Source organism: Platichthys flesus, chromosome 18 (assembly GCF_949316205.1).
Source record: "Platichthys flesus chromosome 18, fPlaFle2.1, whole genome shotgun sequence".
Classification (NCBI taxonomy): Eukaryota; Metazoa; Chordata; class Actinopteri; order Pleuronectiformes; family Pleuronectidae; genus Platichthys; species Platichthys flesus.
In genome coordinates this window covers 5,519,409-5,541,883 of record NC_084962.1, presented here as the reverse complement: position 1 = coordinate 5,541,883, position 22,475 = coordinate 5,519,409, and the positions used below count along the sequence as shown (strand labels likewise).

General features: G+C 44.6%; 1 protein-coding gene across 1 annotated transcript; it reads left to right on the top strand.

Annotated features, from left to right (window-relative positions):
* Positions 1-2,462: 2,462 nt before the first annotated feature.
* fzd3a (frizzled class receptor 3a) lies at positions 2,463-22,443 on the top strand. Its single transcript, XM_062410718.1, has 8 exons — positions 2,463-3,020; positions 13,896-14,092; positions 15,030-15,492; positions 15,574-15,873; positions 16,308-16,559; positions 19,664-19,812; positions 20,316-20,573; positions 20,658-22,443. The coding sequence occupies exons 1-8, from the start codon at positions 2,820-2,822 to the stop codon at positions 20,914-20,916; spliced, it is 2,079 nt and encodes a 692-aa protein (XP_062266702.1). The 5' UTR covers positions 2,463-2,819; the 3' UTR covers positions 20,917-22,443.
* The last annotated feature ends 32 nt before the right edge of the window (positions 22,444-22,475 follow it).

Below are 22,475 nucleotides of genomic sequence, written 5' to 3'. Positions count from 1 at the left end.
AAACATTCTCTGTAGACGAGCCTTAGGATATTTATAGACATGGGAAATACATAATGTTCTCATACACTGTTTATTTATATAAAAAAAAACATCCTTAAGGGCAGTTGTAATAAATACACGTGCACAAATACAGTGGCTCAGTCTTGCGAATGTTTAATATACAAATATATTTTTATTTAAAAACGTGTTATGTTTGTGTGTGTGTGTGCTTGTGTGTGTGTGTGTGTGTGTGTGTGTGTATGTGTGTGTGTAATGATTCCTATTGTAGTAGTAGTATTAGTAGAAGTAGTAGAGGTAGTAGTAGTATTAGTAGAAGTAGTAGAGGTAGTAGTAGTATTAGTAGAAGTAGTAGAGGTAGTAGTAGAGGTTGTATTAGATGTAGTAGTAGAGGTAGTAGTAGAGGTAGTTATTAGAGGTAGTATTTGTATTAGTAGAAGTAGTAGAGGTGCTGTAGTTTTCCTCCTGCTCGTGCTCGGATGGTCTATCGCGCGCAAGACAGAAAACCTGCTGTGAAGAAAGAAGGGTAGGGGGAGGGTGGGGGGGCTGTGTCAAGTTACACATGCATAGACAGATCACAACCGGAAACCTGGAGATCTGACCTTCAGAATAACATTTGGAAATGTTCTGATCTGGAAATAAGGAAGGGGAAGCAAATATATATATATAAAAACGAAGTATATATATTTATATATATATAGTATATATATTTTAGATGTATATATATATATATAAATATGGATATATATTCGGTATCCACCCTTCTAACACTGCCAGTAGAAAGAAATACTTCGTCTTTTTAACTGACAGTAAATACATATTTAATTTCAGTAGATAGTCTAAAGGTCTAAAGGTGATAATTTGGTGCTCGTTTTTGTTTAGTCTTGACTTTTTTCTAGATGATAAATAATTATAATTAGTTATAAATAAACCAATATTCATATGAAAAGGGTGGGGACATATATAAAGACATAACACTGCTTCACATCATTACATTTATTTAGTACTGGTTATCTTTCTTTTTTTTATGATGATAATTATAATGAAATAGTTATAAATAAACCCTTCAATTTCTATGAAAGGGGTGTTAATACATTAAGAAACATAACACCGCTACACTACCCTACACTTATACGTTTTATTTACAGTAAATACAACTTTCAGTAAATGATCATTTATACTTCAATTAATTAATTGATCATTTTGATGCTGTTTCTTGTTTGTTTGTTACTTTTTAAAAATACATTATGAAGCTGATTGTCAGCTTATTTGAACCATTGAGCCAAGAAGGTCGGGGGGGGAAGGCATTTATTTTGAAGGTTTCGATTGGAACCCATGTTTGAAATGACGCCATCTTGACCCCACGGAGGAGAGGAGGGAGAAAGAGGGAGGAGGAGGAGGGAGGAGACCGGAGGAAGGTGCTGGCTGAACGGGACACTCACTCATTGTTAGCGGGCTGAGGAGCAGCGGAGAGCCCGGAGCTACACGTGAATTCCCGGCACAGCACTCAGGTAAAGTTGCTGCTAGTTCCCCCGGCTCGGCTAACATTTGTCCCCGGTGTTTGTCTCACTCGGCTCGGTGGCTCGCGGAGCCCCTCCACGCTGCACATGCTCCATCAGTTCGGATGAAGTCATCTATTGTCTGCGTCGCTTCACGTTGAAATCTATTTAATTCAACCGACCACTTCTCCTCCTTCCTGTTCCGGGGAGAAACGGCGACGACTCCTCCGGTCACGTCCGTTAGATTGTCTCCTTCGCGAGCAGCCGCGAGTCCCCGCGCTGCAGCGGGAGCCTGTCCCCAGTGACTCAGGTAGAAGAGGATGAAGACCACATTTTAATGTCGCGTTTAAAAACATGGGAGACACAACTGGTTCAGTAACGTGTGTGTGTGAACAGACGAGGAGTGTGCACCAGGATCAAACCTGTGTTGTTCTTCTGTTGGTCAGTGAACGAGGAGGTGTTGGCTTGTTGTGGGTGTGAACTGGCTCCTGTGTTAATGTGGCTGTTGTGAAACATAGCAAAATGAGAAATGCTTATTAACAGTTAATAATCTGTATATTACATTTACAATCAATGCAAGAAGGTAATAACACAAATTATAATAAGCCACTTAAACAGACTAGCACAAGAGCCTTAGATATATATTTGCATTGAGTAATGATTTGACATTTCTTTAGCTGACCATGATTTATTGATGTTAATTATTTCTGCTAATGTTATAATTCATCCACCACCACAGTGACCTACAAAACAATTACCATCCCTCTTTAAGAATGCCTTGTGTGTGTTTTTCCCATGTGGTCTGAATTTAGTCATGTTCTTCTGTAGGATGAAGCTCATATCTGGCTTTAGAAAAATCGAAATAAATATACTATATATATAACCTACTTAAAGCATTTATATAAATCTGATCAACATTTTGATTGACATTTTTGTATTTTTGTATTTTTTTTCAGATTGGAGACTGTTCATCATCTCTGTCCCTGCCTGTCATTGATAAGAGGCGTCATCGTAGAGGGAGGAGTGTGTGAGCCGTTTGCTCAGCATCTTAAAGGACCACGGCGTCTCCCAGGTGATGGAAGTCCTCTGACACACAGTGATGGATGAAGCCAGCTGCCACCATGGCTGCCGCGTTGGATTGTGCTGCCCAACCCAGGCTGTTTCCCTGTGAAGCCGGAGAGGAGGAAGAGACAACCAGACGGTCCTTAAGCCTCGCAGTTCCACCTTCCCTGTGAATGAGCCTGATGCTAACAGCGCTCGACCCCTCGTCCTAACCAGCCGTCACCTGGGTCCTTTCTCCCCCCCTCCTGTGACGGACCAGTCATGGATCTCCTGTGGGTGCTGTCAGTGTCCATGCTGGCTGTGTGCGTCGCCATTCCCATGGACGGGGCGGCAGAGAGCCACAGTCTGTTCACCTGTGAGCCCATCACCCTGCGGATGTGTCAGGGGCTGTCCTACAACTCCACCTTCATGCCCAACATACTGAACCACTACGACCAGCAAACCGCCGCGCTCGCCATGGAGGTACAGTAACAGCTTTAATCAGGCTTCAGATGGAATCTGAGGGTTAATATGTATCTTTCTGATATGTCTTGCAGATAATCAAATCAGAATATTGTCATTATGAACAGAAAAATACATTTTACTCCAGTTAGTGTGAGAAAACCTTTTCATACATGATCGTGTGAAATTGTCTTAGGTTTTCGGGACTTGTGATCCACCACACGCGTTCAAGACGCATTGCATCGCATGACGAAATCGTCAACATTTTTTAATAATAGCAGGGAAATTAAAACATTAGTCCGAAAATATTATTATATGGGTCTGAACAAAGTCACAGATAAACGTTTTAGCGCATATTTGAACGTATTTATTGCTTGTTGCAGCCTATATCAATTACGTCAATTGGTTTTTGTTCAATTATGGTTTGGGGAGATAAATAGATAAAGGGATGATTAAGTGTTTTTTTTATTACATTTAGTCACATTTTGAGCAATGTAATAAAAACAATAATAGCCATATTTTTACATTTTTTTTTTACTATTTTCATATAATTGCCTATGAACTTGTTCAAAATCCTAATGTGTAATTTAACAGTGTAAACGAGTTTTATTGCAAATTTCTGCTCCAAAAAAGCTGAAGAAACGATGAGATATATTTGTGAAATTTTGCCGTTCTCGCTGTTACTCGCCTTGTCCGAATTTCTTTTCTTCTGTTCTATTCAACAGCTGAAACATTTCATTGTGAGTCTATTAGTTTATTGACAGAAAATTAATTGGCTACTGTTTTGATCCTCCATAAATAGTTTCAGTAATTTTCAAAGCAAAAATTCTGAACATTGAATTCAACTTGACTGACAGAAATCTGAAGTACAAATATCGGCTGTATATAGATTTTTTAGCCGGCGTCTGCTCACATTGATGGAATTGTGTTAAACCTGTGGATGAAGAACACACTTGGGAAATAAGTCCACTCTGCCTGCACCTGCACAAAGTAAGCATTTTACTCCAATAAATCCTAATCTTATCTTTGGATCATATGCGATCGGGTGTCTGCTGCATTGCCTGCCTCATGTACCTCTCTTACACCAAGAAGCGGGTTTATACAGGGTTTTTTAAACTCTGGTAAACCAACTAAAAAGGCGATTGAGTCATTTTCCATTGCTCATAGAGGAGATAGTCTTTCTATTTCCCCCCCTCCCCGGTGAAACACGAGGCACTCTTTCACCTCACTATCTTTCCAAGTTCACCTGATTGTCTCATATCCAACTCTGCCGATCGGAGCTGGAGCAGATACATATCTGTGGTTCCTGTGTAGTCATTTGACCCAGGAGTGAGTGCAGATTATATCCAATCTCTTTGCAGACAAAAGCCAGATGTTAGCGGGTGTAAGTGGGTTTTATGACCAGTGGAAATGGGGCTATAAACATCAGTGGCACAGATAGCTATTACCACAAGAACTTGGTATTCGCTGAGAGATTTGGTTATATAAAAAGTGCTAGCGTCTTAAATTAGTTTCCTGTAGCTCCAGGGAGTGGAGGTATATTACCAAAGCATTAGGCAGAAAATTAAGTTTTAATATTTGTCCCTGAAGGCCATGAGAAAGTGCATTATTCAACTAGTTGACCTAGAAGGATTTCTGGCCAGATGTCAGACAGAGCCATTCAGCACCTCATACATAAATACTTTACACCAGAATAAGAAGTCGATGTAGGTTTTAAAAAATGTGGGTAAACCTGTTCAAAAAGGCAATGGCTCCTTATAGGATTTTGCATTTCCCCCCCCTGGTGAGTCACATTTGATGCCATAAACATGCCAGAAACTGAGAAGCTCTTTCACCTGGCTATCTTGCCTGTGATGCATCTTGTAGGATATGAAGAAGAAAACTGCTGTATCAAAAAGAGGTTCAGGAGAAGACGTACAATCATGCACTTCAAAATGACGCATTCACCCAGGTGTCATGTGTCCGTTACGGCCAATCGTAGCCGGAGCTGATTAAAAACCTGTTTGACGTGGCAGTGAATGCTGATTGTATCCATTCTTATCACAAATAATGAATCAAACCCATTTTGAACAACAGGGTTTTTAAGCAAAGATCGCAAACTGTGATTCAGTTTGGTTGGTCTGTTGGATTAACGCTCATATTTCAGTGTTTACTCCATGTTTTATTGTTTATACCGCTCAGATAATCTATAGATTACCAGCCACAACATCTGACCGCCTTTATCCTCCTTTAAACGTCATGTCGGGAATTCAAACACAATCACGGAGCAGCTGCATCACCTCGTTAAGTTAATCCCGTCCTTTATGCAGGCTGATCTTTCTGGTAGCACAATCTATCGAGCAATTACTGGCCAGACTGCCTCCAAAACTAGATTGGATGCTCCGTTGGCTGAACTATCTGCCCAACTGTGAGTGTGCGTATTTATCTCAGTTTATCCGTTCTTCCAAGCTCCCGTTCCCTCTATCGCTCTTACCCTTTGACCACACCCCTCCCCGGCACAGCGCTGATGTGGATGTGCGGCTCCCTGCTGACCATCTGTGCCTTGTCCACTTTGCAGTGCTCAGTGTTGAGTACACATTGAGAGAGATGGAGGATGGGAGGAGCTGCGTGGCATGAAAATCCAGGGTTATGTAACCTCCTGCCCGGCTGAGGGAGCACGCAGCATCACAGGAAAATCGCACCACACCACAGCTGTACTTGGAAAATATGCAAACACACTGCCGCTGTGTCCTTTCTCGTCATTGCTGATTTATTCTCTCTCATCTGCTGCGTTTTCTGACTCGGCCATGTCGGTTTTAGATCTCCACTGTGTGGTTTTTAATGGAGACGTCCAGGAAAACACAAGTTGAATTTTGATGTGCCGATCGGATAGATGCGCGCAATGTTGGTAGAATCACTTTCTAGCTGCTGAGACACTATTAACCCGGCACCACGTTGTTCTGATGCCTGGTGAGCTTTTTACACAACCTCATTGTGTGGGTTGCAGCGAACAGAAAGAAACACTCCTGGTTGAGACGGTGTTCACTTCGATTGGTCATGGATTTACAATTAAGTCTCTTTTAGTGCTTAGAAATGCTTGTTGGAAAACACACGAACACCAAATAGGTTCCAAATAACGGAGACTGCGCCTCTGTCTGGCTCTTGTTTTCCAGCTAACTCGCCCTAGATCCAGTTCATGGGAGAATTCAAAGCCTATAAGATGTTGAGAGCAGCCAAATGAGAATTGACAGTTGATTTTTAAAGGGAATTAGCTCCACTGAATAGCCATGGTAATGATGAAGAATGCCTCGCACCATGGAGGAACTGGGAGTTGGACGAGAACCAACGCCTGCAGTTCTTAAATTTTTTGTCTAAAAACCCCTGAAGTGCTTTCTTTTTGGATCTCTCCTTGCTTTTCAAGGTCTTTTCAAGGTTTTTTGTCTTTTGGGAAAGTGGTCATAGTCGGTCCTAATGTTAGCATTTTCTTTTGAGATAAAGATTTCTAAAGCTAACGTCTAGTGGTGCTCATTATAATAATTGTCGACAATTGTGTGTCGAATGAGAAATAGAAAGGTCTTTGTCTCAGTTGCAATCATACATTTTGTATGGCTGTTGGAACATGAACCACCAGAAGCAAGGTAATTTCTAAATACAGGACTTTCTGTTATGGCGTTCATCTTTGCTCAGTCAGTCATCGCTGACCGACAGATGACCTCGCAGCTGAAGTGGGGCAACGGCCCTCGGGGCTGGGAATCTGCTAATTCTGTGCCACATTGATACTATTCCACTCATAAGATAAGTGGGAGCGTGGCGGATTTGACTGGCATTACAAAAGGAAAAGAAAAGGGCTAAAATCCCCTTTATAGATAGATGCACAATGTAGCTACTGGAAGACTGTAAAGCAGCTTGGGTTCCATATGGTGAATCAATTCAGCTGCTATGAACTGTCCCCGGCATTCAAGAGAGATGACACCAGGAGACAGTGATGCTATGCAGTTTGTCAGCTCTGCTCAGTGGTTGGATCGTCTTTTAAGAAATTGTATTTCTTAAGACTTTCTAGTTGTATGAGAAATCTTCTAACCACTTAATCAATAAACATTTACTAGATTGATATTATGCTGGAAAGAACTAAATGATGCCGAAGATTTGCTTGAATAATTGTTAGTAATTATTACCATGTGGAAGTTTAATATTGCAGCCATGTGCCTTTTTGAGCAGTTAGCAGAAGACATCTTTGAACTGTTTCCTTAGGGGAGGAAGGACTGTGATGGAGATGGTTTCGGAAAGATGGGTGTTTGAGAACATGGATTGCTTCTCCACGGACAGATGAGACAAGCGCGGGTCAGGGCGAACTGAAGATCTTAAATCAATTAGATTGATATGAGCGTTCGTTTACATGAAGTCAAAGCCGGGGGGGGGGGGGGGGGGTGCATTGACACAAACACTAATCAATTGTCTCTTTCTAATCTGCTCAGTCCCACTCCTACTCATTTCCTCCTCCTTTCAGGTCGTTAAATCAGCCTCTTGTCTCAGGTTTACAACTCGCCCAGATAAACTGTGTCATGTTACAGCTGCTGTTTGGCATAACCTAGATACTCCACCCATGCAGTGTGAATGGATTCGTAAAGGAGAGGTGAGGTGTGTGTGTGTGTGTGTGTGTGTGTGTGTGTGTGTAAAATGCTGATGTAGCTGCAAGTCTGTTAAAATGTGCTGCGGTGAACTAAAAAGTGCACCATTAAAGCTGCTTATTGTGACGGCTAGTAAAGATGTATCCCTGCTAAGCACACACACTCACACAACACACACGCACATGCACTGAGACACATGCAGACACAACATGGTCTGATAAACCCTACCCAGCGTGACCCAGGCTTTAGAAGAGCCTCTTGTTTTATTTAATGTCCAACACCGTGTTTATTGGGTTGGAGTGAAAGAGAAGCGCATCCAGGAAAGCAAGTCGCTGGTCCACAACAACCTTTCTGTGTGTGTGTGTGTGTGTGTGTGTGTGTGTGTGTGTGTTTGTGTGTGTGTGTGTGTCATTAACACACTGTCAGAGCATGAGTTTTTTAAACACTTTCTCAGTGGTGAATGACACGGCTGAATCGGTCGACCCATCCCTCCTCTCGTGCTCTCTCTCTCGCTCTCGCTCTCCCTCTCGACTCCCCCCTCACCCGTCTCTTTTGTCCTCCCCCTCCCCCTACTCAGGGCTCACCCGTTGCCCAGGAAACGGTCCCAATTGTGCTGCTAACAAAGGGAGCCGAGGCTTTCTTGCCTCCCGGGAGGTGGTCCCCTCCGCCCCGCACCCTGACCTCCTCGAACCCGGCTCTCCTCCTTCTTCCTCCTCCTTCCACCTCCTCCTCCTTCTCCCTGGTGATGCATCACTCGTCACCATGGCACTGAGCTTGGAAATTTGGAGAATTGGAATGGCAGTATAGGAGAAAGGAGAGTAACGGGGGGGGGGGGGGGGGATTGTTGGAGGGAAGGGGCTGAGGTGACTGGGAGGTTTTTAGAAGAGAACACATGGACACAGACCAGTTGACCGTGGTGGGCTTCTTTGTCACAGATTCATCAGTCACAGCATCATAGCAGCCGTCTCAGAGCCTTTATTAAAAAGTAATTACTTAAGCATTAAGAAGATTCACACAGCGACACTTAAATGCACTTCTTTGAGCCAGGACCTATTAATAATTACTAATCACAACAATCTCAATATGATTCAAAACCTGCTGGTTAATCCGAAAGCTGAGGTGAAACTGAGGTCAAGGCTGTGACCTAGTTCTTCAAAGATTAGACGGATAAAAAGGCTTGATTATGCACAATTACATGATGCATAAACAATGTATGCTCATCACATTGAACTGCATCATATTTCCTATTTTTTTTCATTTCATTAAATTCCAACCGTTGTTTTCTGTCTCTCAGAGCCTCCGATGCTTTCTTATTACTCACAGACGATTTACGTCAACAACTAAAATGCACAACTGTAAGGAACAAACCTGGGCCAAGCAAGCTGGTACTGTACAGTTCTATCTTTTACTCATTAAGAGGCCTGTTTCACTGATGATGTTACAAGTCTCAATAGTGACATTAATGACTAAATTCTATTTAGCTGCTTCAGTTTCAGGGTCCTTGTATTGTGCATGTTGGCTCACAGTCACACTGTCATGACTTCCCGGGACATTTGAATAGAATAGAATGGAGCAATTGTTATTGTAAATTTTCAGTACCTTGTTTTTTCTTACTAGGACAAGGTAAAATGTCTGCTGAGAAAAACACTGGCTTGAAATGATATTTTAGAAACCTTCAGATCTGATGGAGATACGTGGTGTTTTCATCTTTTGATAAAATATTTAACACAATGATCGAATTACCAACATTGTGGTGTCTTGTTCAGGGGCCGTGTGAGGTCTGCCTTTGGCTTTGTTCTCTTCAGGTTTGTCTTGCACTCTTGCTTTAACTACTATTACTGCGTTAACCATAGTTATACTTTCTACTTGGACTTTTACAGGGGCTGGGATATATGTCCAAAAATGTTATCATCACTAATATTTCTTTCAACTTCAACCAAGGTTTTGGTTTTTAACTCGTCATGGGCAGAAAATGAAAAACACTTGATAAACATTTTACAAATCGGAGGTAGAGACTTAAACTAATTATGTACTATAACTCACCACCTCCACCTCCAACAACTGTGGCTGAGGAGGTGGAGTTGTTTGTGCGCGAATTGGAGAATAGTCGATTGTTCGATTCACAGCTTTAGTGGTTGCTGAGACTAAAAAAGCGTTATTTAACTACAGACCAGTTACCATACTTGCACAATGCATTGACAATGAAATGTTTTATGCTATTTATAATACATGTTTGGAAATCTGTTCATAACCCATTTTAAAGATTAAATGTGTCCCAGTTTATTTAAAAAAAATGTCTAAAACAAATCTGCACATATGGTTAAATTGACCCCCCATGTGAAATCTTCGATGGCCTTTGTTTGCAGTCCCAGAATCCACTGCTTCTCTTACCGCCATGTCTGACTGTGTGTGCGGCTGCTTCTTCCAGAGTGGCATATTATTCCACATTTTCCGAGATCAAAAAATCCCTTAACAAACTCCAATGAATACGTAATGACTGTAGCAGTGGGATTGAAGCCGAAATTGCATTAGCATACCGCCCTCCAGGCCCGCGCCATTCGACAGAGTGCTGTATTACACGCTTGATTCTCCTTACACGGCCGGCTCTGGGGTCTACAGCGCCCTGAGAAACCCCTGGCCATTCAACGGACCAGTGGCTCACCAGCTGTTTCCAGTGAGGCCATTAACACGGAGCCGCTGTGGAGAGTGATGAGCCTCCGCGGGGCCTCGAGTTGTTGGTGTTGGTTGGAATTGTTTGGGCTGCTGTCTGATTGGGTGAAGCGGCAAGCGGCCACATGTCCCATCCACCAGCAGCTCAGTCCTGCCCACACTGGCTCACATGATGGGTTGACTGTCATAAAATGGCTGATTGGTGATACTGAGGAGATGGAGGAGGGGTAGGAAGAGGAGGAGGACAGGTGATAGAGGAGTATAAAAATAGAAAAATGGGAAGCACGATGAATAGGAGTTGGGATGAATAAGAAGAGAAGAGGAGTGTTTTTCCCCTGGTAGAGATTCACTTCTTGTAACCTATATATTTATTCAAGCGTTTCCCGTGCCATCTCAGTTCTCAGTCCAGCACAGTGGAGTACATTGTGTTCTATGAGGCATCACAGTCGCCTGCGGCCTTCAAAACAGAGCGGAGGAGCAAAGATGCGAGTTCGCTTTAGCTCCATTAGATCATGTTTGAGTGCTTCAATCCATGCTGACGGGGCACTACTGATGGAGTCATACATGTCACAGGAGTTTACACTCACAGCAAGAAGCAGAGGGAGTGACAGGGAGGATGATGAGGACAGTTATCATCGTCTTCATTGTCAGGGCGGAGTGAACTTCAGGATTTAGTGCTTTTGTATGTTACTCCTCCAGAGACTGAAACGACATACTCCAGTTTCCTCTCTCTCGGTTTCTTTGACCTGGTTCTGCCTGTAGCTGAAATTTAATAGTCTACAAGTATTGTATTCAAAAAACCAAGTCATTATTGTAGATTTTTTCTTTGTGATGGTTGTGTAAATCTTTATGATACTAACCACAACTCCTCCGTCTGTTTTGATGAAGTGCAGTTAACCGTGGGTGTTTATGTGTGTCTTCCATAGTAGCTCTCTTCTTATGTTACCAGTTATAATTGATTAGTCATTTTAGTCATTTCAAGCTGTCAAAACTGCGTTTCCATCTTCACAAATGTGAATATTTGCCAGTTGGGTCATCTCTCCATTTTATTATTATTATAATTAAAGATATTTTCTGGGCATTTAGCCTTTATTGGAGAGGCCAGAATAAAGTGTGTGAAAACTGGATAGAGAGTGGGGAAGACATGCAACACAGTTCTGGGACAGAAGCACACTTTATGGACCAAATATGGACAAATTATTAAACTGCTCGCTAATTAATAAATATAAAATGTATCATTTGCAGCCCTAGTAAATCTTTGAAGTCAGTTATGCCAGCTAAAGAACAAAGTTTTTTGTGACAAATATTGAAGATCAAACTTTTGGAAATAATCTGACCACCAGTGATATAAGAGTTGAGTGTGAGTCTTGGAGGTGTCATACTGTTGACAGGCATGAATCAGTAGTTAGTGATCTACGGTGTCCATCTGCACTGATAGGCCCATTTCAATATATATAAATCATCCTCATGGAAGTGGTTTTTCATGCTTCATAGATAATTCCAGCTCAGGCTAGGGCTGCATGTGTCATTGTGTCATCGTACAGTGGTGCCCAGTGAGACGTGATGACTCCATTTGTCCGGGAATTACACAATCGAATAGTTGATTCATCTCAGTTATGACAGGCGTGTAAGTCATCTAAATTGATCCTGTGCGTTTGAGCAAGGATATGAATACGCCGCTGAGTTAAGACCCTCGTTATGATCGTAATTCCTTGTCATCACCCACCGGTCCCTGATCCCTCACAGTGGAAGGGACTTCCCAGTCTGGGTGCGTCCTGTGTGTGTCTCAGGATCACCGTCTTTTTCCTTCCACAGCAGCTGAATGTCCTCTCATCAGAAAGGTGATGTGAATGAGGCGAAGACAAAAGCTGCTGGATGTGGCAGCTGTGTGCGTTGAGGACCAGGCCTAATGCCCATTATAATCCTTTATACATGAAGACCTCACATGTGGGTGGCAGGCAAACATGCTGTCAGGGGGAGGTTGTGTATCGATGTTGTGGACATATGCTGCACACACATTGCAATAATCTGTTCAAATCTGAATGAGGTTGAGGTAGCAGACATTTGAGAAGATCAATCAACACACAGAATAATCACCGCTCAGTTCTGAGCTACAAAATATTCAGCGCACGAAAAGAGGCTTTAGAGATGTTTCATTTCTGAGACTGTGTATTAAATGTAGGATTTAAAAAATGAACTGTGTGTCTTCGGCTTGTCGACTCTGTCCTATCGATAATAACGACTTTATCCCCCCCAAATATCTGATTTTAAGATTTCCTGTGAGTGTCTCAGATATGTTTTTTATTTATTTTTCATAGACATATGCTCGTCTCCATTTTAGAGGAAGAGTAGAGCGGTGTGGACACCGGGCAAGCCAGTAGCAGTTGATGTGTTTTCAAATGAAAACGTAGTCATGACGATGGCCCAGCAGCTCTTCAGTGTTGCAGAATGGCCTCATGAGCTCACCAGCCTCTCTCTTAAAGTGTCTTTAAAAAACTCCCAGAGCTAAACGTGGTCCTATTTGACCATCACTCAATTAGCTCAACAAACATCAGTTTACAGTTTGCACGACTGTCTCTGCGTTTCCACTGAACTGAGTGTTTAACGTGCTTTAAACCACCGAGCCTCGTCCTCTTAAAGATCCACCCCTCTAACAAATACAGAGACAAACTGCCCCCTGCCTGTCCTGTCCTCTCCTCACCCCTCCCCTCCCTTCCCTTCCCCCACCTCTTCCCTGTCTGTCATACAGGCCTCTGTCTTTAGATTCTGGGGGAGGGCGGGTAGTGTTTGTCTGACTGACTGGGGTGTGGCAGGAGGCCTTGCTGTAATACACACAGACACACACACACACACACTAACAAACACACACCAGAGGAAAATGCAAATTCATGTGTAATCTTGTCCTCCTGGATATATGGATTTGTATATGTACTTACCAGTCACAGACACACACACACACACACACACTGCCCTAGACATTTGCATATTAACACCATTCCCCATAGATGCTCCGAGCAGCACTCACTCCGCCTCTTGGCTCGGTTTATATGTGAGGGATCATTGTTGTGCTGCACCATTGGGTGTGTTAGCATGTAAATAATATACTTCCGTTGGTACTGTGGCTTATGTGTGAGTGCATGCACATTACTACAGTGTGTCAGTCAGTCACAGCGTGGTCCTCCCTCTCACACAAAGACCCTGTCAGCACCAGGAGAAGCCCTGTGTCTGTGTGTGTGTGTGTGTGTGTGTGTGTATTGGTGGGGGTTGCCCAGCTTGCAGAGTTCCTCCTCTGTGGAGGTTGGAGGGAAGGGAAGGAGAGGAGATGGAGGATGGGGGATCTGAAATGATTGGGGTGGAGGGGATTATTAGGAAAGGGGCCAGAGTTGTTTTTATGGTCTCATCTCCAGAAACTGTCAGGCGACATGCTCCACTGATCTCTTTGTGTCTTTCTGGGACTCACACTGTGTGAAGTTGGAGAAACACACTCTGGAGCTTGGTTTGGGAGTGTGGCGTTATCTTCCTGAACTTCCACATGAAAGAAAAAAGCATTATTTGGCCCTTGTGTTTGATGTACTCATAAACTAAAAGTCGGTGTCTTTCTCTCTGTCCCTAACCACAGCCCTTCCATCCCATGGTGAACCTGCAGTGCTCTCCAGAGCTCCGGATGTTTCTGTGCGCGCTCTACGCTCCGGTGTGTACGGAGTACGGCCGGAAGACGCTGCCCTGTCGCCGCATCTGTCTGCAGGCCAAGAGCGACTGCTACAAGCTGATGGACATGTTCGGCGTCAGCTGGCCGGAGGAGATGGACTGCAACAGGTTGTGACAACAGTAATAATTCTTCTCCCCTGGATTTATTTTGGCACTAACAGCCCTGCTGCATAAGTAGTTTGAGCAGATGGTCCTTTTGTAAGAGGAGCAATAACACAGCAGCAAGCATGTTAGGTGAATGAATGAGTTCCACTAATAAATACTGCATGGCCTCGAAATCAAAACCTGTTTGTAGACGTAAAACTTAGAACCAGTTTGTTATGATATCGTTTAAATGAAATTGAGAAGTGATGCGTGTTGTATTTGTTTACTAATGTGGAGCTGATTTGAAGAGAACTGGCTGCTGAACTTTCTCTGTCCCAGAGAATAAAAGCAGTTTCACAGTCAGATAAAAGATAAGGTCGTCTTCACATTATCACAGAAGAAACTTCAGCAGCAGCACAAAAGCAAAAACAAGACTGTGTACTCAAGTTTTCACAAATGAAACCTGAATTATAAATCATAATAATAATACACATTTCAAACAAACGTCTGGCACATTTAAGGTCTATGATCAATTTAAGAGAACTTTTTGGCCTTGGTGGAGGAATGTGCTCTACTTAGTGCTAGTCTAGCTGTAAATGTATTTTTTTTAATCAACAATGTATTAAGATAAAAAACAGGTGTAGATTTGACAAGACAATTGAATAACATAACACAGACAAAAACCCACACGTGCAAATACTAACCCATAAATCACGAATCAAGAAGGTTTTCAACGGACAGATAACGATACAAAGACAAAAAACAAAACGAGGAATGTTTTTTTAGTTTTTTTTTACTGTAGTTAAATAGTCTTTAAACAGATGTATTCATGGTGTGGGGTGTCTTGGTGGGTAGAGATGGTTCCACATTGATGGTTCAGATCTGGCTGACAGCAGCCACATGCTAAATGCTGAACAGCTGAGATAACCCCCTGAGGTCATCGTGTGTCTCCTGCTCCCAGGTTCCCAGACTGTGACGCGCCCTACCCCCGTCCTGTTGACCTCCTGTCCAGTTCGGACACCACCGAGTCCCCCATCGCCGTCCAGAGGGACTACGGCTTCTGGTGTCCCCGGGAACTCAAGATGGACCCTGAACTGGGCTACTCTTTCATGGGGGTGCGGGACTGCTCGCCCCCCTGTCCCAACATGTACTTCACTCGGGAGGAGCTGGCGTTCGCCCGCTACTTCATCGGGGTGGTGTCCATCGTCTGCCTGTCTGCCACTCTCTTCACCTTCCTGACTTTTCTCATCGACGTGTCACGATTCCGCTACCCGGAGCGCCCGATCATCTTTTACGCCGTGTGCTACATGATGGTGTCCCTGGTGTTCTTCCTGGGCTTTCTGTTGGAGGACAAGGTTTCCTGTAACGCTGCGAGTCCTGGGAGGTTCCGGGCTTCGACGGTGACTCAAGGCTCCCACAACAAGGTCAGAACTCAGCCCTTGACTTTGAAATGTCTGCTCTCCTGATGCCTACTTACTGATACTGTTGTTTCCCCCGTGTCGCAGGCCTGCACTCTGCTCTTCATGGTGCTGTATTTCTTCACCATGGCCGGCAGCGTCTGGTGGGTCATCCTGACCATCACCTGGTTCCTGGCTGCTGTCCCCAAGTGGGGCAGTGAGGCCATCGAGAAGAAGGCTCTCCTCTTCCATGCCGGTGCGTGGGGCATCCCCGGCGTCCTCACAGTCACGCTGCTCGCCATGAACAAGATCGAGGGAGACAGTGTCAGTGGCGTCTGCTTCGTGGGAATCTACAACTTGACGGCCCTGCGTTGGTTCATATTGGCCCCACTGGGACTGGACGTAGTGGTGAGGAGTTACACTGCAGACGCGTCTACGTATTTAAACTGGGAGCTCGTTCAAGCAGTTAATCAAACACACCCTCCCGATGTGGCCGTTGATTTAAGCTGCAAGGATTCCCCATTTCGCCCTTTGCTTGTCAGTGTCTCTGTTGCCCTGCGTCAGTACTGCTGTCTGTCGCTTCAGCCCCTCCTCCACCCCACATCCACCTGTTGGCTCCGACAGCGGGTTAAAGATATTTGCCCGTCCCTCAACATCATACCAATGTAATAATATCCAAGCGAGTTATGGAATCAGAGCCGAGACCCCAAACTGTAACTGTGTTCAGCGAGTTGTCGACTGAACTTTATTAGGACTTCATCAAGACCTGTCGTTTTAATATGGAGAGAACACCACAGGGGATTTCCGTAGTTTGACCTCGTCCCTCTCTCGTGTCCCCTCAGGTCGGTGTGGCGTTGCTCCTGGCCGGCATCGCAGCGCTGAACCGGGTCCGGATGGAGATCCCGCTGGAGAAGGAGAACCAGGAGAAACTGGTGAAGTTCATGATACGTATCGGCGTGTTCTCCGTGCTCTACCTGGTCCCCCTGCTGACCGTGCTGGCCTGCTACCTGTACGAGAGCAGCTACAGAGCAGTGTGGGAGACGACCTGGGTGCAGGAGCGCTGCAGAGAGTACCACATCCCCTGCCCCTACCAGGTGACACACTCCGCTCTAGTTTATTAAAGGAGCACTGAAATGTATTTTTTACATCCATAATTAACTTTATGCAGCCAGTACAGGTCCTACCTGAAATCTGCTTTGGGCTTAGACTGAAAATATTTGTACTTTTAAGCTAAAAATAAACAGATAGTTGTTTGTTGCAGGATAATAATAGCTGAGCTTGTCTTTATGAATATTGGAAAAAAAATTGCTTTCATCTGCTGGTGTCATCAGCTCTTACACTCTCTTACACGCTCTTACACACTTAAAACATTAAAGCACAGTGTAAGAATATGATGACACATTTTTGCAGCACATACATTTTCACATCACACATGGGTTACACATTTAAACATGAAATGAGTCTGCTTGTAATTATTGCAACATTACATTTTTGTGGTGGTGGATGTAAGCATAATACGCAAAGATCCAGAAAACACAGATGAGCGTTTACTCACAACCTCAGTAAACTTAACAGGATCACAGGTGCTTACAGTAGCTGGGATACTGTCGTCACCGTCTGCACAGATGTTGTTGCACATTCAATTCACCACCGGGACAAAGAGGCTAGAAGACGGAGCAGGAGGTAACAGCTGGAGAGCGCTGCTCACCCGCCAGATGTGTTTGCACACAGAGATGTTGAGGAGCAGCTACTCAGGGAGCTGCCGTGTCCCAAATACAACACAGACCAGGATGCTCCCACGCTGACTCGTCTTCACAGAGCTGCGTTCGCCTCCAGCATCAGAAAACATACTGCAGCTCATTTGACAGAGCTGTGAATAATTCAGACAGCTCTCCCTCTCTGCTCTCCTCTGTTCCTCTCAGCCAGGTATAAGCTCCTGTGTGAGCAGCAGCCTCTGCAGCACATCCGCTCGTACTGCTGCATGTGCACAGTGGATTCGGTTAGAGCAGAGAGTAGAACTGTGATGAAGGTGTGCAGTGGGGTATTCTTCATCAGGAACTCAGTATTCTGTGGCAGAAGTAAACGGTCTGTCTTGACTTGATTTTCCATTCACACACACTGCTGGTAATTTTGGGGGTTCAGTATCCTGCCAAAGTGCACCACTGCACGCAGAATGGTGGAGACTGGGATTGAGTGGACAACCCGCTCTACCCCCTGAGCCACAGCCGCCCCCAGTATCCTCTATTTAGGTGCTGCCTCACTTAATCTGGATTCAGCCACTTCAGCACTTAACTCTTACTGTTCAAACTAATTGTAAAATTGGTGATGTGGCTTCATGTCTTTGTAGCCACTAAACAGCTGAGCTGATGATCACAGTGACACAGAGGTGCAGCTGTGGAGAGAGAAGCTGGAGCACTGAGCAGGACTCAGATCAGATGCATTGCTCTTAATCTGTCCCATAAACACAGCATTGTGTAGGCGAGCAGCGCAGTAATCCAGTGTGTGTTCCTGACGGGAGAGGACGGGGGTCGCCGGGGTCGAGCTGCTCGGCGTCATAGTTGCAGCAGATCTGAACACACACACTGAGCGTTGTGCACAGCTCTTATACACCACACCACACTGTACTGTGATGATGCACCACAGACACTCAACATGTAACTCCACCCCCGACTCCACCGTGTACATGAAAGAACACACGTTGGTGTTCGCACACAAACATACACAAAGTCCATAACATGCCCCAATAGATGGCTCAGACTTAAAGTGCCGTACTATATTTAACTTAAAAGCCTTCCCTGAGGCTCCAACCTCCCTCTGCTGCACACATCCTGAGTGATGCTCGACCCATCCTCAACACAAACACACACAAACACACACACACACACACAAGATAAAAGAAGCAAGAAACCCAATGACTGCCTATTTTTTGTTTAGCAGATCTTTTTCGGCATATCTATATTAAGTGCATGTCACAGTTTGTGTGTTGTGTGTGCGTTTGTGTGTCACACAGAAGCTTTAAGCCGCTCGTTGACATAATGAGGATGTCGGTTTGGTCGTTCACTCTCTTATCTCTCTGCTGTAATGGGTGTATCCGTGGATGGCCGAGCCTTGGGGCTCTCTGCCTGGCCCCCTCATAATGAGGCCGTTATGACTACTAGTGTGTGCAAGTGCATATCTGAAGGCGTGTGTGTGTGTGTGTGTGACAAAGACAGAGAGAGAAGGAGGGAGCTGTGGTTCCCAGTTGATATATTGTTACTATGGCAGAAAGCAGCAGTGAAGTAAATCTGCAATGTGTACGACTTTGCCTGGAAATACATGACCTTATTTTTACTGTGACAAAAAAATGTTTTTAGATTTGTGGTTATCGGTTTTAAACAATATTCATAACTCGTGTAGGCTTTTCTCTTTGTGTGTGTGTGTGTGTTCTTGTACAGATATCTTTGTGAAGACCATTAGGTTTGAGTTAGGGGTAGGGTAAGATTAGGGATAGGCATGATCTTTAAGGTCAGGGATAATGAACTTCTACAATGTATACCTATAATACCTATAATAGTATAGTACCTATAATTTTTAAGCAGAAAAAAACATTAAGAAAAGAAAGAACATATGAGTCAGATATGAAATTTAGTTAGTTTATTGTAGTTTATTTGTGCTAAACCACGACATACACTATCTTGAATGAAAGACGTGTGTCGACTGCTGTTGTGTGTTTACAACTACCCTCTGTTGTCAGTGATGATGTGTAGAAGTTTTCATATGATGTTTACATACATGACTGACGGACATGACAGTGTAATGGTGTCTCTCGTGTTTGTGTGTCAGGTTTGGATAGTTAACATATAAATTAAAATAACTGTTGTGCATTTTCTGGATGATAAAGCTGCAGATAGTATGGTTTTTAAAGATTGAAATATGAGATTTGCGATAGGAAATCACATAGAAAGTGTCTGCAACCACTATTTCACACGCACACGCACACGCACGCACGCACGCACACCCCCCCCCCCCCCCCCCCCCCCCCCAGGCCGTATGTGGGTATATTAGCTGCATAATTTATCTTATTATGTCTAAACCTCCAGCTCTTCCTCCCACATCCAAACCTACAGAAACCGATGCAATATTCTCTGTTTCTGTGCTCAATACCAACCTATACCTCTCAACCAATAACCCCATCTTCTGTGTGTGTGTCTGTGTGTAGGTGGAGAGCAACAGTCGTCCGGACCTGGTCCTCTTCCTCATCAAGTACCTGATGATGCTGATCGTAGGAATCCCCTCTGTGTTCTGGGTGGGCAGCAAGAAGACCTGCTTCGAGTGGGCCAGCTTCTTCCATGGCAAGAGACGCAAAGAGTATGTACTTCATATACACACACACACTGTAGTGTACACAATAAGAGTTGTTTTAAAAATATGATGCTATATATTTTAGTGATAAACTATCTTTAAAATGACATATCTTCTGTGCAGTAAAAGTAGAAATGTTGCTAAATACTGAGACAACATTGGAGCTTGAGATCGTACGTTTCTGCTGTGACTCACACATCATCCTGCAGTTTGAACTCAGTGTGTGTCTGAGTGAAGTGTGACTCTGGTGTGTGTTTGTGTAGACGTGTGTGTGTAGACGTGTGGCTTGTCGGTGAACACAGGCCCCTCTCTGCGCTCACTCCCCACCTCTCCAAATTCAGAGCATTAACCCCCTCTCCCACCGCCTGCTCCACCCATTCCTCCCTCCTCCACTACTTCACCCACCATCCCACCACCTTCCCCCTCTCCCTCCCCACCCTCCTCCGTCTCTCCCTGCCCACACTGCCCCTCTCCTCCTCCTCCACGCCCTCCTCCATCCCATGTTGCAGTGCGATGGTCAACGAGAGCCGCCAGGTGCTGCAGGAGCCCGACTTCGCCCAGCTGCTGCTCAGGGACCCCAACGCACACATCTCCAGGAAGTCGAGGGGCACGTCCACCCAGGGGACCTCCACCCACGCCTCCTCCACCCACCTGGCCATGCTGGACGAGCCGCCCAGCGCCAGCACCAGCCGGGCCGGCTCGGTCCGCAGCGCCCGCTCCAAAATGAGCAGCTACCACGGCAGCCTGCACCGCAACAGAGACGACAGGTGGGTCCACATTTCCACTTCACACGTTCTAATGCACGGTACAGAACAATCCCCCTCTGAGGCTCCTCTCTGCTCTGATCTCAGATACACAGCCTCCAGTTTCCGGGCCATAGATGACCGACTGCCCTACGGTAGCATGCCTCGCCTCAACGACCAATCACAGCCCAGGCACTGCAGCACCAATCGTCTGGAAGGCCTATCGCGACACGGCTCCACGCAGCTCCTGGAGAGCCAGTCGCGGCACAGCAGCGTCAGGGACCTGAGCAGCGCCACTCAGGCTGCTCTCTTCAACCCTGGAAACGGGATCCACAAAGTCCTGGAGGAGGACGGCTCCACAGCCTGAACTCTGATCCCATCTGTGAAGAACACGTGACTGGAAGCTTTGAACTGAGGAGGAAAATCTGATTTTCGGTCTTTTTCTAGAAGGATGAAGAATGTGTGAGGATCCAGTGTGAGCGGGACACTGGTGTAGTTTCACTGTGGGATCCCCTCTTCTGCTCAGAGCTGCAGCACCGGACTGTTGGCGTTAGCTCGGCGTGACGGCTCCATCCGTCCAAGTTCAGAGGACTGAGTGTGGATCAGTGCCTTAAAACGTTCTCTCACCTTTACCTGATCCACACGCTGATCCCCAAACACTGAAGCTCAAAGTCCAGACTCCTGATGGTGACGACGACGCCTCACTGGGGGACCAGCTGAGCTGAAACTAGGACCAACAGACTGCAATGGACTGGCTCTTACTATTTCAATACTACTGTGGATAAAGGACTCTGAACGTAGGACATTACAAACCTCCTCCTCCAGTCGCTGCTCACGCATCCACTTCATTTGATTTCTAAGTGCTTTACAAAGGACACTGGACTTGGTTGAGTTTCTTTTAGACGTTTCCCTTACGGACTTCCAAGTCCAGTCACCTTTAGAAAAAACTTAGAAGCAAACAGAGAAGCAGGATGATCTTTTTTCTAAACTTACCTTTTTTTTAAAGATTTTTATTTACCACTTCAGCTTCTGATGTTTCACAATTATTTTTAAGCTTCATTTGTCTTAAGTTCTGTTAAATTAACCCGCTGCAACTTTTATTTATAAAAGCACCCGATTCAAATGGTAACACAACTTTACAGAACCAACAAGTGAGTGTGGATTTTTGCCTTAAAACGTCCTCATTGCTTTACTCGACCCGCGAGCTAATCCCAGAACTGAAGGTCAGAATGATGTCAGTCCAGGTTCCACTGGATCTCTTGGTCTCCATAGCGACGTCCTGATGGCATCTGCCCTCTACAAACACTGTACGTGTCTCCTGACCTTTTCAAAAAGCCTGGTCTCATTTAAAACTGTGTGTAATATTGAGGTACGTCCCTGCACCTGTGCAGCTTTGTATGTGATGAAGGGAAAAAAAGTATGTTGTTTGCCAGTTTGTGTCAAAGGGCTGAAAGACAGGGACAAGAGCTGAATCCAAACTCCTGCCTTATTAGGACCATGTGTTCAGACAGAAAGACGCAGCCATCTTTACAAGTGGAAATCGTTTTTTTGACTTGACACACGTCCGGATCCTTTGTCATAAACAAACAGTGAAGAAAAACAAAATGGAAACAACGTTGAATTGACTGAAACGACCACAGGAAGGTCCCGTGTGCATTTCTCTCCAGTTTCTGTCGGAACACACGTTTACACTTTGAAACAGATAGAACGCCCTTTAACTAGTCAAACACTGAATAGTCTCTCCTGCTACTTGTGTCCTTACTGTAGAGCTACCGTAAATGTTAGAGCAACATTTCCTCTAGTGGCAAAACCTGTGCATAGATGTATAAACTGAATTTGGTTGTTCATTTGAAATAAAGTTGTTTTTTTAAAGAAAGTACAAAAAGGATGTTTGTTTGTTTTTTAAATCAGAAGAAATGACGACAC

Excerpts from the sequence above, each read along its gene's own strand:
- fzd3a (XM_062410718.1), top strand. The coding sequence starts at position 2,820 with ATGGATCTCCTGTGGGTGCTGTCAGTGTCCATGCTGGCTGTGTGCGTC. Across the intron at positions 14,093-15,029 it reads GAGGAGATGGACTGCAACAG|GTTCCCAGACTGTGACGCGC; the intron begins GTTGTGACAACA and ends TCCTGCTCCCAG. Across the intron at positions 15,493-15,573 it reads CTCAAGGCTCCCACAACAAG|GCCTGCACTCTGCTCTTCAT; the intron begins GTCAGAACTCAG and ends CCCGTGTCGCAG.